The 12107-nt window shown below is 42.0% G+C and overlaps 1 protein-coding gene and 1 non-coding gene across 14 annotated transcripts in view; one reads left to right on the forward strand and one right to left on the reverse strand.

Moving 5' to 3' along the window:
• Window positions 1-12107, forward strand: part of INVS (inversin) — a 173909-nt gene that overhangs the window by 159008 nt on the left and 2794 nt on the right. For 11 of the 13 annotated variants that reach the window (XM_042913663.1, XM_042913664.1, XM_042913662.1 and 8 more), the window contains 2 exons: window positions 9965-10194; window positions 10929-11003. In XM_042913663.1, the coding sequence (XP_042769597.1) occupies window positions 9965-10194; window positions 10929-11003 (305 nt within the window). Of the gene's footprint in view, window positions 1-9964; window positions 10195-10825; window positions 11004-12107 lie in introns of those variants that run through there. The other 2 variants (XR_006196012.1, XM_042913672.1) reach the window with 2 other exon arrangements.
• On the reverse strand, window positions 371-473 carry LOC122205771. Its single transcript, XR_006196258.1, has one exon. It is a non-coding gene; the product is annotated as a U6 spliceosomal RNA (small nuclear RNA).

Here is a 12107-nt window from a genome sequence, read left to right on the forward strand (position 1 = left end):
TCCCAGGAAGCCATCACGATAGGGATCAGTGTTCCCATTTTTCAGGCAAGCAAATGGTCTCAGGAAACATGACTTGTCCTGGTGATACAGATCAGGCACTTGAAGCTCAGACTCAAGGGCCTTTCCCATATGTTCTCAGTAAAGGCAGTGTTTGCAGTGGTCAAGATAACGGCAGCGGAGGCCGGCCTCACGCTCTTCACCTTAGAACAGGCTGGGGGAAAAGGGCTGCCTGGATGGTGCTCACGCTCGTCAAGGTAATGTTGTTACAGGGGGATGTTTTATTACTGTCATTAATACTAGTACTTGGCGTTATTAAGCACTTGTGCCAGATGCTGTTCTAAGTAGTTTTATGTGTGTTAACATTTTTTTTTTAAATATGGAACGCTTCATGAATTTGTGTGTCATCCTTGTGCAGGGGCCACGCTAATCTTCTCTGTGTCGTTCCAATTTTAGTATGTGCTGCCGAAGCGAGCACTGTGTTAACGGATTTAATCCTTCCCAATAACCGTGTGAGGCACTGTTCTTATCCCCCATTTCACAGATGAGGAAACTGAAGCACAGAGAACTTAATCAACCCACCAAGGTTGCAGAGCTAATAAGTGCTGTACTGGCTTGAAGCAGAGATAGTCTGACTCTGAAGCCATAGATGAGGATGGTCCTTGCTCTCCCTCCTTGGGGAGTTCTGCCAGGATGTGCACTGGCTACCGTCCCAGAGGAACTTTTTAAGTATTTCAGCTGAAACTTGGGATCGAAACAAGCCAACAAGGTGTACCATATCAGGCCCCACAGCTGCTCCCTAGCTGAAATGCCTTCCAGTCAAGCTGTTTCTTTGACTCCTTTGAAGAGTCAGAAGCTGACAGGTCCTGTCCGTAAGTGTGCATAGCAGCAAATGAGCCTTCAGTCATCCCCCCAGGAACAGTGGGCTCATAGTCTGTAGGCCCATCTGGGGAGGCAATTACACAGGCCCTCTGGCTGCACCATTGTGCAATTCTGAGATGGGACTTTGACTCCCAAAGGGATTGTGGGATGCTGCGCATTGTGGGAAGTCGCGTGTCTGGTGACAGTAGAAACAGTTCCATTGATTCTGTTATACAGCCTGTGCATCTTCTGTTTTAAGTATGGGAGCTCACAGCATTGTCCTGGAGCAGGGTATGGTGTCTGACACGAAACCTAAGGACCAACGAGGGGTGGGGTAGAGCACAGGGCTTGGCACACGCGTGCTCCACAAATGCAGACTATCATAGGAGACATGTTGAGGACAGAGACGGGCAGACTGGGAAACGGGCAGGGGTAGGGCGAGCAGTGTGAACCTTGGGCCCTGAGGCGGTGAGTGAGGCTTAGTCTTAACGTGTGAATCTTATTACCAATCAAGACTTTATTTTCAATGTTGAAACTGGATACTGGATGACCTAAGTGAGGCTGGAGAGTTGCTGTGGCTGAGAGCAGTTGTTGTGTTAAACACTTCCGTCTTAATCTAAACATTTGTAAACTACCTTCCTATCAGCTCTTCTCTAGCATGTTGTGAGGTCAGTAAGCAAGGCCGGGCTGGACCATAAGGAGAGCCGTGAGCACTGGGCTGATAGGGATGACTGGGCATCTTAGGACTCTCAACAAACCAGAAGTGCTATTTTCCTTGAAAATAGAAGAACAGAGGCTGTTACTCTAACCCCTGGCACCATCCTATCATCTGGACAGAGACTCAAAAGTCTGCATTCCGCTATCTATTAGGTGGAAGCTGTACACAGTGAAAGCCAACACCTGGGCTTCCCAGTGAGTTTTCTGCCCACAAACCAAAGAGGCCGAACTATGGAGCAGTATTGCCCCGTTATCTCCAGCTTTTCTCCATAGTTGGCTTTTTGGAAGCGTGATCTATACTCTAGTAGAGAGGTGCCTGGTTTGGCATGCTACAGGAAAAAGAAGAGTCATGCAGTTTGAGTGAAATCGGCCTTTAGGGCAAGAGAGAAGTACCTAGTACCTGCGCCTAGTACCACAAAGACTTCTCAGCAGACTTCAGGAAGACGTCATTTCCCATTTGGTGTATGGTAAAATCAGACATGGGGCCTGTTGCTTTCTGCAGCACCTTATAAGCTCACTAGTAACTCATCAGCTACCAACCCGATAATGAACAGTGATGCAGGTTTCCTTGAGAGGCTCCAAAACAGCTGTGTTCAGTAAGTTTTAGAGTGCATGTGGATAGACCCCACCAACCCAACGTTAGATGTAAAGACAGCCATCATCCCCATGTCCCATACCTTTCTCCCACTCCAGGCCCCATCCTGCAACAGAATGAACCTAGTAAAATACAGCTCTTACTTTTGCCATCCTTTTTAAAACCCTTTGCCGATGCCCACTAAGTACATAGTACAGATCAAAGTCCTTAGCAGTATTTGGCTGTTAGACCAGACGGCACCAAGTTTGAATGTTGGTCTCTCCTGGCTCTAGCTGTGAGACCTTCTGCAAGTTACTCAGCCTCTTTCCCCACCAGTTTCATTGAGCTGTAACTGACCTACAGCCTTGTATAAGGTGTACAGCATAATGACTTGGCTTACATATATGATTCCTATGAAATGATTACCACAATAAGTTTAGTTAACATCCATTATCTCAGGGAGATACTTAAATTGGTTTTTTTTCCCCTTGTGATGAGAACTTTTAGGATTTACTCTCATCAACTTTCATATAGACCATAAAGCAGTGTTAACTATAGTTATCATGTTGTCCATTATATCCCCAGCACTTATTTATCTCATAACTGTAAGTGTGTATCTTTTGGATCATCTACACCCAGTTCCTCCTCCCCTCACCCGTTGCCTCTGGTAACCACAAATTTGATCTTTTAAGATTACACGTAAGAGTAAAACCATACAGTATTTCTTTCTGACTTCACTTAGCATAATGCCCTCAAGGGCCATCCGTGTTGCCACAAATGGCAGCATTTCCTTCTTTTTATGGCTGAATAATATTCTACTGTGTATATACACCACCATTTCTTTATTGATTCACCCATGGGTGGACACTTCCATGTCTTGCCTATTGTAAATAATGCTAATGTGAACGTGGAGACGCAGGTATCTCAACAGTTTTTCATCTCCTTCTATATAAATCCCCAGAAGTGGAATTGATGCATCATATGGTAGCTCTATTTTTAACTCTTTGAGGGAAATCCATACTGCTTTCCATAGTGGCCAAACCAATTTACTGTCCCATCAACAGTGCACAAGACTTCCATTTTCTGCACACCCTCACCAACATTTGTTACCTCTTGTCTTTTGATAATTGCCATCCTAACAGACATGATGTGGTATATCATTGTGATTTTGATTTGTATTTCCCCTATTATTAATGATGTTGAGCACCTTCTTGTGTACCTGTTGTCCATTCATGTATCTTCTTTGGAAAAATGTCTATTCAGGTCCTTTGCCCATTTTTATCAATGGATTATTTGGGGTTTTTTGCTATTTAGTTGTAGGAGTTCCTTATATATTTTAGATAATAACCTCTTATCAGATACATGAGTTGTAAATATTTTTCCTCTTCCATAGTTGTCTTTTAATTTTGTTGATTATTTTGCTGTGCTGAATCTTTTTACTTTGTAGCCCTGCTTGTTTGTTTGTGCTTTCAGTGTCCTATCCAAAACAAACAAACAAAAACAAAACAAATCTGGCAACATATCTGTCAGGGGGCTTTTTTCCTGGGTTTTCTTTTAGGAATTTCTGGTCTTACATTTAAGGCTTTTTAATCCATATCAAGTCTATTTTTGTGAGTGGTGTAAGATAGGGGTCTAGTTTCATTCTTTTACGTGTGAATATCCAGTTTTTCCAGCACCATCTATAAAACAAATGGTCTTTCCTCCATGGAGTGTGCTTGGCTCCCTTGTCAAATATAATTGACCATATACGCATGGGTTTATTTCTAGGATTTTAGTTCTCTTCCATTGGTCTATGCATCTATTTTTATGCTGGTACCATACTGTTTTGATTACTATGAGTTTATAATAAAGCTTGAAATCAGGAAGTATGATACTTCTCTCTTTGTTCTTCTTTCTCAGGATTGCTTTGGCTATTTGGGTACTTTTATGGTTCCATGTAAATTTTATAATTGTTTTTCCTACTTCTATAAAAAATGCCACTGGAATCTTAATAGGGATTTCACTGAATCTATAGATGACTTTGGGTACTATGGATGTTATAATATTCCTGCAATCTGAGAAGACAGAATATCTTTCTATTTATTTGTGTCTTCAATTTATTTCATCGGTGTTTTGTAGTTTTCAGTAGAGATCTTTCACTTCTTCAGTTGAATTTATTCCTATCTTACTGTTTTTGGTGCTGTTGTAAATGGGGGTCATTTTATTAGTTTTGCAGATAATTTTTTAGTGTATGGAAATGTCACTTATTTTTGTATGTTAACTTTGTATCCTACAACTCTACTGAATTTGTTCATTAGCTCTAACACTTTCTGGAGTCATGAAGTTTTTCTATATGTAAAATCATCTGCAAATAGAGACAGAGTCACTTCTTCCTTTCTTTATGTGATGCCTTTTATTTCTTTTTCTTGCCTGACTGCTCTAGCTAGGACTTCCAGTACTGTGTTGAATAGGAGTTGTGAGTGGGCACCCTGGTCTTGTTCCCATTCTCAGAGGAAAAGTTTTCAACTTTTCACCACTGATGTTAACTGTGGACTTGTCATGTTGCCGTTATTATGTTGAGGTACATTTCTTATATACCTAATTTGTTAAATTTTTACCATGAACAGATGTCAAATTTTGTAAAAATGCTTTTTCTGCTTCTATTGTGATAATCGTATGATTTTATTAACATGATGTAGAACATTGACTATATACTTTGTTTCTTCTTGATTCAGTCTTACAGGTTTCTAATAACTTCCATTACTTCTACGTTGTCCAGTTTGTCATATAGCATCTTATGGTTGTTCCAGTTCATAGTAGTATCTTATGGTCCTTTGCCTTTCTATTGGGGATCAGTTGTAATGTCTCCTTTTTTAATCATAATTTTGATTTGGATCATCTCTCTTTTTGCCTTGGTTAGTCTAGCTAAAGTTTTGTCAATTTTGTTTCTTTTCAAAGAACCAAGTCTTCGTTTTGTTAATCTTCTGTTGTTTTCCTGCTCTTATTTCTGCTCTAATCTTTATTATTTCCTTCCTTCTAACTTTGGACTTAGTTTGTTCTTTTCCTACTTTCTTAAAGAGTAGGTTATCAGATCTTTCTTCTTTTTTTTTTTTTAATATATGAAATTTATTGTCAAATTGGTTTCCATACAACACCCAGTGCTCATCCCAAAAGGTGCCCTCCTCAATACCCATCCCCCACCCTCCCCTCCCTCCCACCCCCCATCAACCCTCAGTTTGTTCTCAGTTTTTAAGAGTCTCTTATGCTTTGGCTCTCTCCCACTCTAACCTCTTTTTTTTTTTTTTTTCCCTTCCCCTCCCCCATGGGTTTCTGTTACGTTTCTCAGGATCCACATAAGAGTGAAACCATATGGTATCTGTCTTTCTCTGTATGGCTTATTTCACTTAGTATCACACTCTCCAGTTCCATCCACATTGCTACAAAAGGCCATATTTCATTCTTTCTCATTGCCACGTAGTATTCCATTGTGTGTATAAACCACAATTTCTTTATCCATTCATCAGTTGATGGACATTTAGGCTCTTTCCATAATTTGGCTATTGTTGAGAGTGCCGCTATAAACATTGGGGTACAAGTGCCCCTATGCATCAGCACTCCTGTATCCCTTGGATAAATTCCTAGCAGTGCTATTGCTGGGTCATAGGGTAGGTCTATTTTTAATTTTCTGAGGAACCTCCACACTGCTTTCCAGAGCGGCTGCACCAATTTGCATTCCCACCAACAGTGCAAGAGGGTTCCTGTTTCTCCACATCCTCTCCAGCATCTATAGTCTCCTGATTTGTTCATTTTGACCACTCTGACTGGCGTGAGGTGATATCTGAGTGTGGTTTTGATTTGTATTTCCCTGATGAGGAGCGACGTTGAACATCTTTTCATGTGCCTATTGGCCATCCGGATGTCTTCTTTAGAGAAGTGTTTATTCATGTTTTCTGCCCATTTCTTCACTGGGTTATTTGTTTTTTGGGTGTGGAGTTTGGTGAGCTCTTTATAGATTTTGGATACTAGCCCTTTGTCCGATATGTCATTTGCAAATATCTTTTCCCATTCCGTTGGTTGCCTTTTAGTTTTGTTGAGATCTTTCTTGATTCTTAATGTAGGCATTTATTACTCTGAACTTCCCTCTTAAAACTGTTGTTGCTGCATTCTATAAGTTTTGGTGTGTTTTATTTCATTTTGGTCTCAAGATACTTTGTTTTCCTTTTATTCATTCTTTGATCCATTGGTTGCTCAGGAAAAATGTTAACTTCGATTTATTTGTGAATTTCCCAGTTTTCCTAGAATTGATTTCTAGTTTCATGCCATTGTAGTTATGGTTACTTTTATTACCTTTTTTAATGTTTTTTTAAGTTTATTTTGAGAGAGGTTGAGAGATCACAAGCGGGGGAGGGTCAGAGAGAGGGAGAAAGAGAATCCCAAGGAGGCTCCATGTTGTTAGCACAGAGCTGGATGCAGGCCTCTATCTCACAAACCATGAGATCATAACCTGAGCTGAAATCAAGAGTCAGACACTTAACCAACTAAGCCACCAGGTGCCCCTTAAGTTTTTAAACTTTTAAAAGTACATAATGCACAACCATTATCATATTACAAATTCTAATTTTGACTATATGTTTACTATTACCAGTGAGTTTTAGGCTACCTTAAGTATTTATGATGTTAACTAGCATCCTTTTACTTTCAAAGAATTCCCGTTATCATTTCTTACAAGGAAGGTCTAGTAAGATTATGAGCTACTTCAGTTTTAGTTTGTTTTTTCTCTCTTTCATTTCTAAAGGACAGTTTTGCCAACTATAGAATTCTTGACAGTTTTTTCCTTTAATATTTTTAATATATCATCCTGTTCTCTCCTGGCCTGAAAACTTTTTGTTGAGAAGTGCATTCATAGTTATAATTTTTCTTTTGCTTATTTCAACATTAGACTCATGACAATATAGTGTGTCTCAGTGTAGCACTATTCAGGTTCTATTTAGAGTCCTTTCAGCTTCATGGATCTCAATGTCCATTTCTCTCTCCAAGTTTGAGAAACTTTCAGCTGTTACTGCCCTAAATATATTTTCTGTCCCATTCTTTTTCTCTTCTCAAATTCCCATAATGCAATTCATTTTAGCATGTCCTATATAAGTCCCATATACCTTCTTCACTTTTTCATTCTTTTTTCCTTCGCTCCTCTGACTACATAATTTTAAATGCCCTGTTTTCTAGGTCACAGATTCTTTCTTCTACATGGTCGAGTCTGATTTTCAAGTTCTCTATTGAATTCTTCAGTTCAGACATTGTATTTTTCAGCTCTAGGATTTCTTTTTCTGCACCCCCCCCCCATTTTTCTTTGTTGAATTTCTCATTTTGTTCATGCATTATTTTGCTAATTTTATTTAGTTGTCTGTGCATTCTTGTAATTCACTAAACTTTTTTAAAGAATTCTGAATTGTTTGTAGAACAGTTTACAGATCTCCATGTCCTTTTTTTAAAAATTTTAATGTTGTCTTTTTGAGAGCACACGTGCGTGCACAGGTCGGGGAGGGGCAGAGTGGGAGGGAGACACAGAATATGAAGTAGGCTCCAGGCTCTGCACTGTCGGCACACAGCCTGGTATGCAGCTCGAACTCACGAACCACGAGATCATGACCTAAGCCAAAGTCAGATGTTTAACCAAGTGAGCCAACCCAGGTGCCCCTTGCAGATCTCTATTTTAGAGTCAGTTACCAGAACTTTATTAGCTTCCTTTGGCATGGTCATGTCTACCTGATTCTTTTGTGATTCCTAATTTCTGATGCTGCTATCTCAACATTTGAAGAAGTGGTCTACTCTTCCATACTTCATAGGTTTGCTTTAACCAAGAGTTCTTCACCAGGCAGCTCAGTTTGGGTTTCTGGACATGTCTACTAGTAACATTCTTGGGCAGATGAAGGTTGCTTTTAAGGCAGTCTGTTTTTGGGCAGGGCAAGCTCTGAGGTTGGGGTGGGGCAAGGGGTGGGGTGTGCTGCTAGCTGGGAATAGTTGAATAGGACTGCTGAGTTGGTTCTCTGCCCAAGCAAGGCTTTAGGATGGGCTCTGCAGTTGCCTGGGTTTTCTAGTCAGGCTTACTAGTAGGTGGGGCTATGAAGTCACTTCCCTGAACTGACAGAGCAGCAGGACAGGCCGTAGGGCCTGCACAGGTTGTTTGGGGACTCAAGTCAGACAAGATTGTGCATGGAGTTTCCTGGCCAGGTGGGGGCCACCAGTTTTGCCGTGCAGACAGGGATAATACCAGGCTGTGTTTTCTCTTCAAGTGCCCTATAAGAAGGGCTTTGGATGGGCTACACAGCTTCCTGTGTGATCTGGCTAGGTTTCCTGGTCAGATGGGCTGAAGGCTCTATTCAGCAATGGCTAGGGCTATGAATCACTTGCCCTGCTCATGGAGAGCATGAGAACCAGCTCCAAGGCCTAAAGTTTTGTGGCTGACTCAAGCTGACCTGCACCCCAAGGTCCCTGGCTATACAGGGTCACGGTTTTCGCTTTGCAGATAACCAGCTCTACCTGCTATACCTCTCCAGGTGGTCTGTCCAGGCTTTGGTCAGGTAGGGCCAGGAGCAACACTCATGTGTGGGCCAGGTTATGCCTCAGCTCCCCTGCCTGAGTTGAAGCAGACCAGACTTCCAGGGTTGACAAGGCTCTTTAAGAACCACTCAGGCACCCTGCTGAGTTCCCTGGTCAGACCGCACCTCTGTTTTGGCTCTGCAGATGAGCAAAATTAAAGATTGGGACTACTACTTGGACACTGCAGGTAGGAACTTGGTCTGCAAAGACCCACATCCTGGTTGTTGCAAGCCCCTACCTTCCCCATCACAGACTCCCAGTGGCCAAGTCCCACAGATTCCCCATGGGATGAGACCGGAGTGGGGGCTCCCAAGAAGTGACCTACAATGCTGGAGGTGCTGGATTCCGCCCTGGGTTCCCTTTTCCCATTTGAGGAACCATAGGCTAAAGTCACTTTGGTGTGGTGCTACACCAGCCTGATGGAGGGGCAGTGCAGTCTGCATGTAGCTGTTCCTCATATCCCATTGTAGTCTGTCTTGGCCCCTGTGGTGCATGGGGCTGCAGCCTCTCTCCCATGTTCTAGGACTTTCTCAGTGGTGTCTTATCCGTGAATAGTTGTTAGTTGTTGTTTTTTTAAGGGGAAGTAAGGAACAACCTATGTTGTCATCCTGGTGTGATGTGCCATCTACTCAGCCCTGTCTACTTGATGGATTTTCACCTTTATCATGAGGAATGTGCCTGACATGTAACAGGCTCTGAACAAATGTTGGCTCCTTCTACAGTGTAGCCTAGCCTTCCATCCTTCTTCACAAAATACACAATGCTTCGTACACCTCTCATTACTTTCCTGGCACAAATGTCCATATCTCCACTTAGGCCAGTTCTGCCTAGAGTACCCTTCTCTGCCCAGTAAGCTCCTATGCATCCTTTAAAACCCAGCACAAGTATCAGCCTTATAAAGCCTTACCAGACCACCAAGAATTATCAGTCTCACATGATCTCATGCAATCTAGCTCCTCGGTTTTACATAGTACTTCTCATTTATTTACACATTACACATTGCCCACCCTGAGGGCAGACTCATCTGATTCCTAGTTCAGGAACTGTTTGATTTAAAAAAAAAAATAATGATTTTTTTTTTTTCAACATTAAACCTACTGCCACTGTAAATTAGGAATGGGAGCTTAAATGAATCTCCCAGTTCAGCAAACTATACCTATAGCTTCTAGGAACCCAAAGGAAACTTTCTTTTCTCAGTACTGTGATCTTAAAGTCTCTCCTCTCTTCTGACCTCACCAGCTACCAGCTTAGGAAGCACCTGTCCCACCTTCTGCACATGAAGCAGCTTGGAACCAGAGATGTGGACAGATGGAACCAAGAGTGCCTGGCATTGCTGCTCCAAGTTTGGAGGAAAGAACTGGAACTAACCCCCCCAAAGACCACTGCAGTAAGCAGGACCACGAAGAGTTCATCCAAGGGCAGCTCAGGCACAAAGTCCACCAGACACTTAGTACTCAAGCAAATCTACGGTAAATGTCCTTCTGGGCACGTTGTAGTTGACAACAAGCACCCCCAGAGTGTTGTATCAGAATCTGAAATGGGATTTAATTACACTGGGCAAAACTCCATTCAGATAGGAACTTTACTTCCAAGAACCAAGAGAATTTTCAACACACATTTAATGCCTCCCCTCCAGCAATTCTAGCTCAGAACTGGTTTGATGATGCATTCTGGCATCTCAATCAAGAGGTCTTCTGCTGGCCTTCATTACCCTTTAAACCCCTCCAGACCACTGCTTGGGTCCTCCCCTTATATTACCCATTTGGAGGGCTCCAGAAGCAGGAACACCTTGCCTGCCTCACTTTGACCTTCCTTATGCTAAAATAGTACAGGGCTGCCCATCTGTGGGAATGCCCCAGACCCACGCACAATAGTAAATACTTGCTCAGCAGACGAATTGCTTTAAATTGGAACATTTTCAGCTCTGGAAAGAACCCATTCAAATAAACTCAGCAGAGAAGAGGCCTAGATGGCTCAACTTTTTTCTTTTGGGGAGCTAAGGCACTTGAGAAATAGATCTGCAGCCCAGGCAGCAAAATCTCAGGACTTTACTCTGGGCCTACATGGTATTTCCACACTATACCTAATTTCTCTTGGCAGATATCAACAAGCTCAAGTCTTTACCTCAAAAAGGAACTTAGAACTTGGTGAGGCCACAGCTAACCTTGGTCAGAGAGGAATAGTCACTGTTGGTTGATTTCAGGTTGTTCTCAAGAAGGGAAAGTTCCTCATCCCACAAGATCTTCCAAAGCCCATCCTGTGCTGCATCTCAATTCAGGTAAGGTAGCCACTGCACTGGCAAAGCAGATTGGGAAGACAATGTGGGGAAGCATTTGCCTTTTTTGTTTCATCCTCAAAGATGGAAGACATGAGGATAGAGATTGCTAGGGATATTGGAAATCCAATATGGTCATTTCCTTTGAGGTGTACATGTTTTTCATTCCCCTTTCATGGAATTATTACTGCAATCAACATGCCTCCCTAACAGGCAAGTTATTTTCACAACCACAAGTTGTTAACATTACCTCCAGTAGAGACAATAAATGGTACTTTTACATACTTGTTCACATGAAGGGGGGAAGATGAAAATGCTGTCATTCTTCAAAGTAATACCTTGGGAATTCTTGTTCTGTATTGATTTCACATTAAGATTCTTCATCTCCTTCCCAAACTTGAGAGGTTCCTTAACCACAAATTCTGGCCTTTGCCTTTCACGGCCCCATGAAGGGGACATGTAATATTTAATAACACGTCCTGTTCAGGCTTCACCGTGCACAATTTCACTCATGCTCAGGGAACTTTCTTTTCAACTGCAAGACAAGAGTATTTTACTCTGGGCCCCCTTCATTCACACCAGCATTAAATCTGGGTGATAAGTTCAGTGCTGTCAGCAGTTAATGCCAGATCCAGTGTTGTTCATGGGTGGCTATGGCAACACGCTCCCCCCACCCCACCCTTGCTGATCCAGTCATCCTGCAGGAATAGAGTGCAGCTGGAAGGTGAACAATGACTGTCAGTGTGAACTTTAACATTCATTTAGTTTTTGATTGGGGGGGGGGGGAACCTGGAGGTAGGGGACAGTGTAATTACTGCCCAATCTTTAATATGGGTTGGGCAACTCATGTAATATAGGCAGGCTGATCAGGGAGTAGCGGATAGGGTAGTTACAACTGTGGGCCTTGATTCCTTTGAAACTTTCCATGTTTAAAAAAAAAAAAAAGCTTTTGTTCTACTTGAATGAATTGAAAATTAGTTTCAAAAACAATGGTCAGATAGAACTACCAGAAAAGTCGCATTTAAATAAAACATTTTTTTTTTACTTAGTCCTGGGTTTTTCTCTTGAGACCATCAGAAATCATAAAAATGAGGTGTTTAGAAACAC

This window comes from Panthera leo, chromosome D4 (genome assembly GCF_018350215.1).
Source record: "Panthera leo isolate Ple1 chromosome D4, P.leo_Ple1_pat1.1, whole genome shotgun sequence".
Lineage (NCBI taxonomy): Eukaryota > Metazoa > Chordata > Mammalia > Carnivora > Felidae > Panthera > Panthera leo.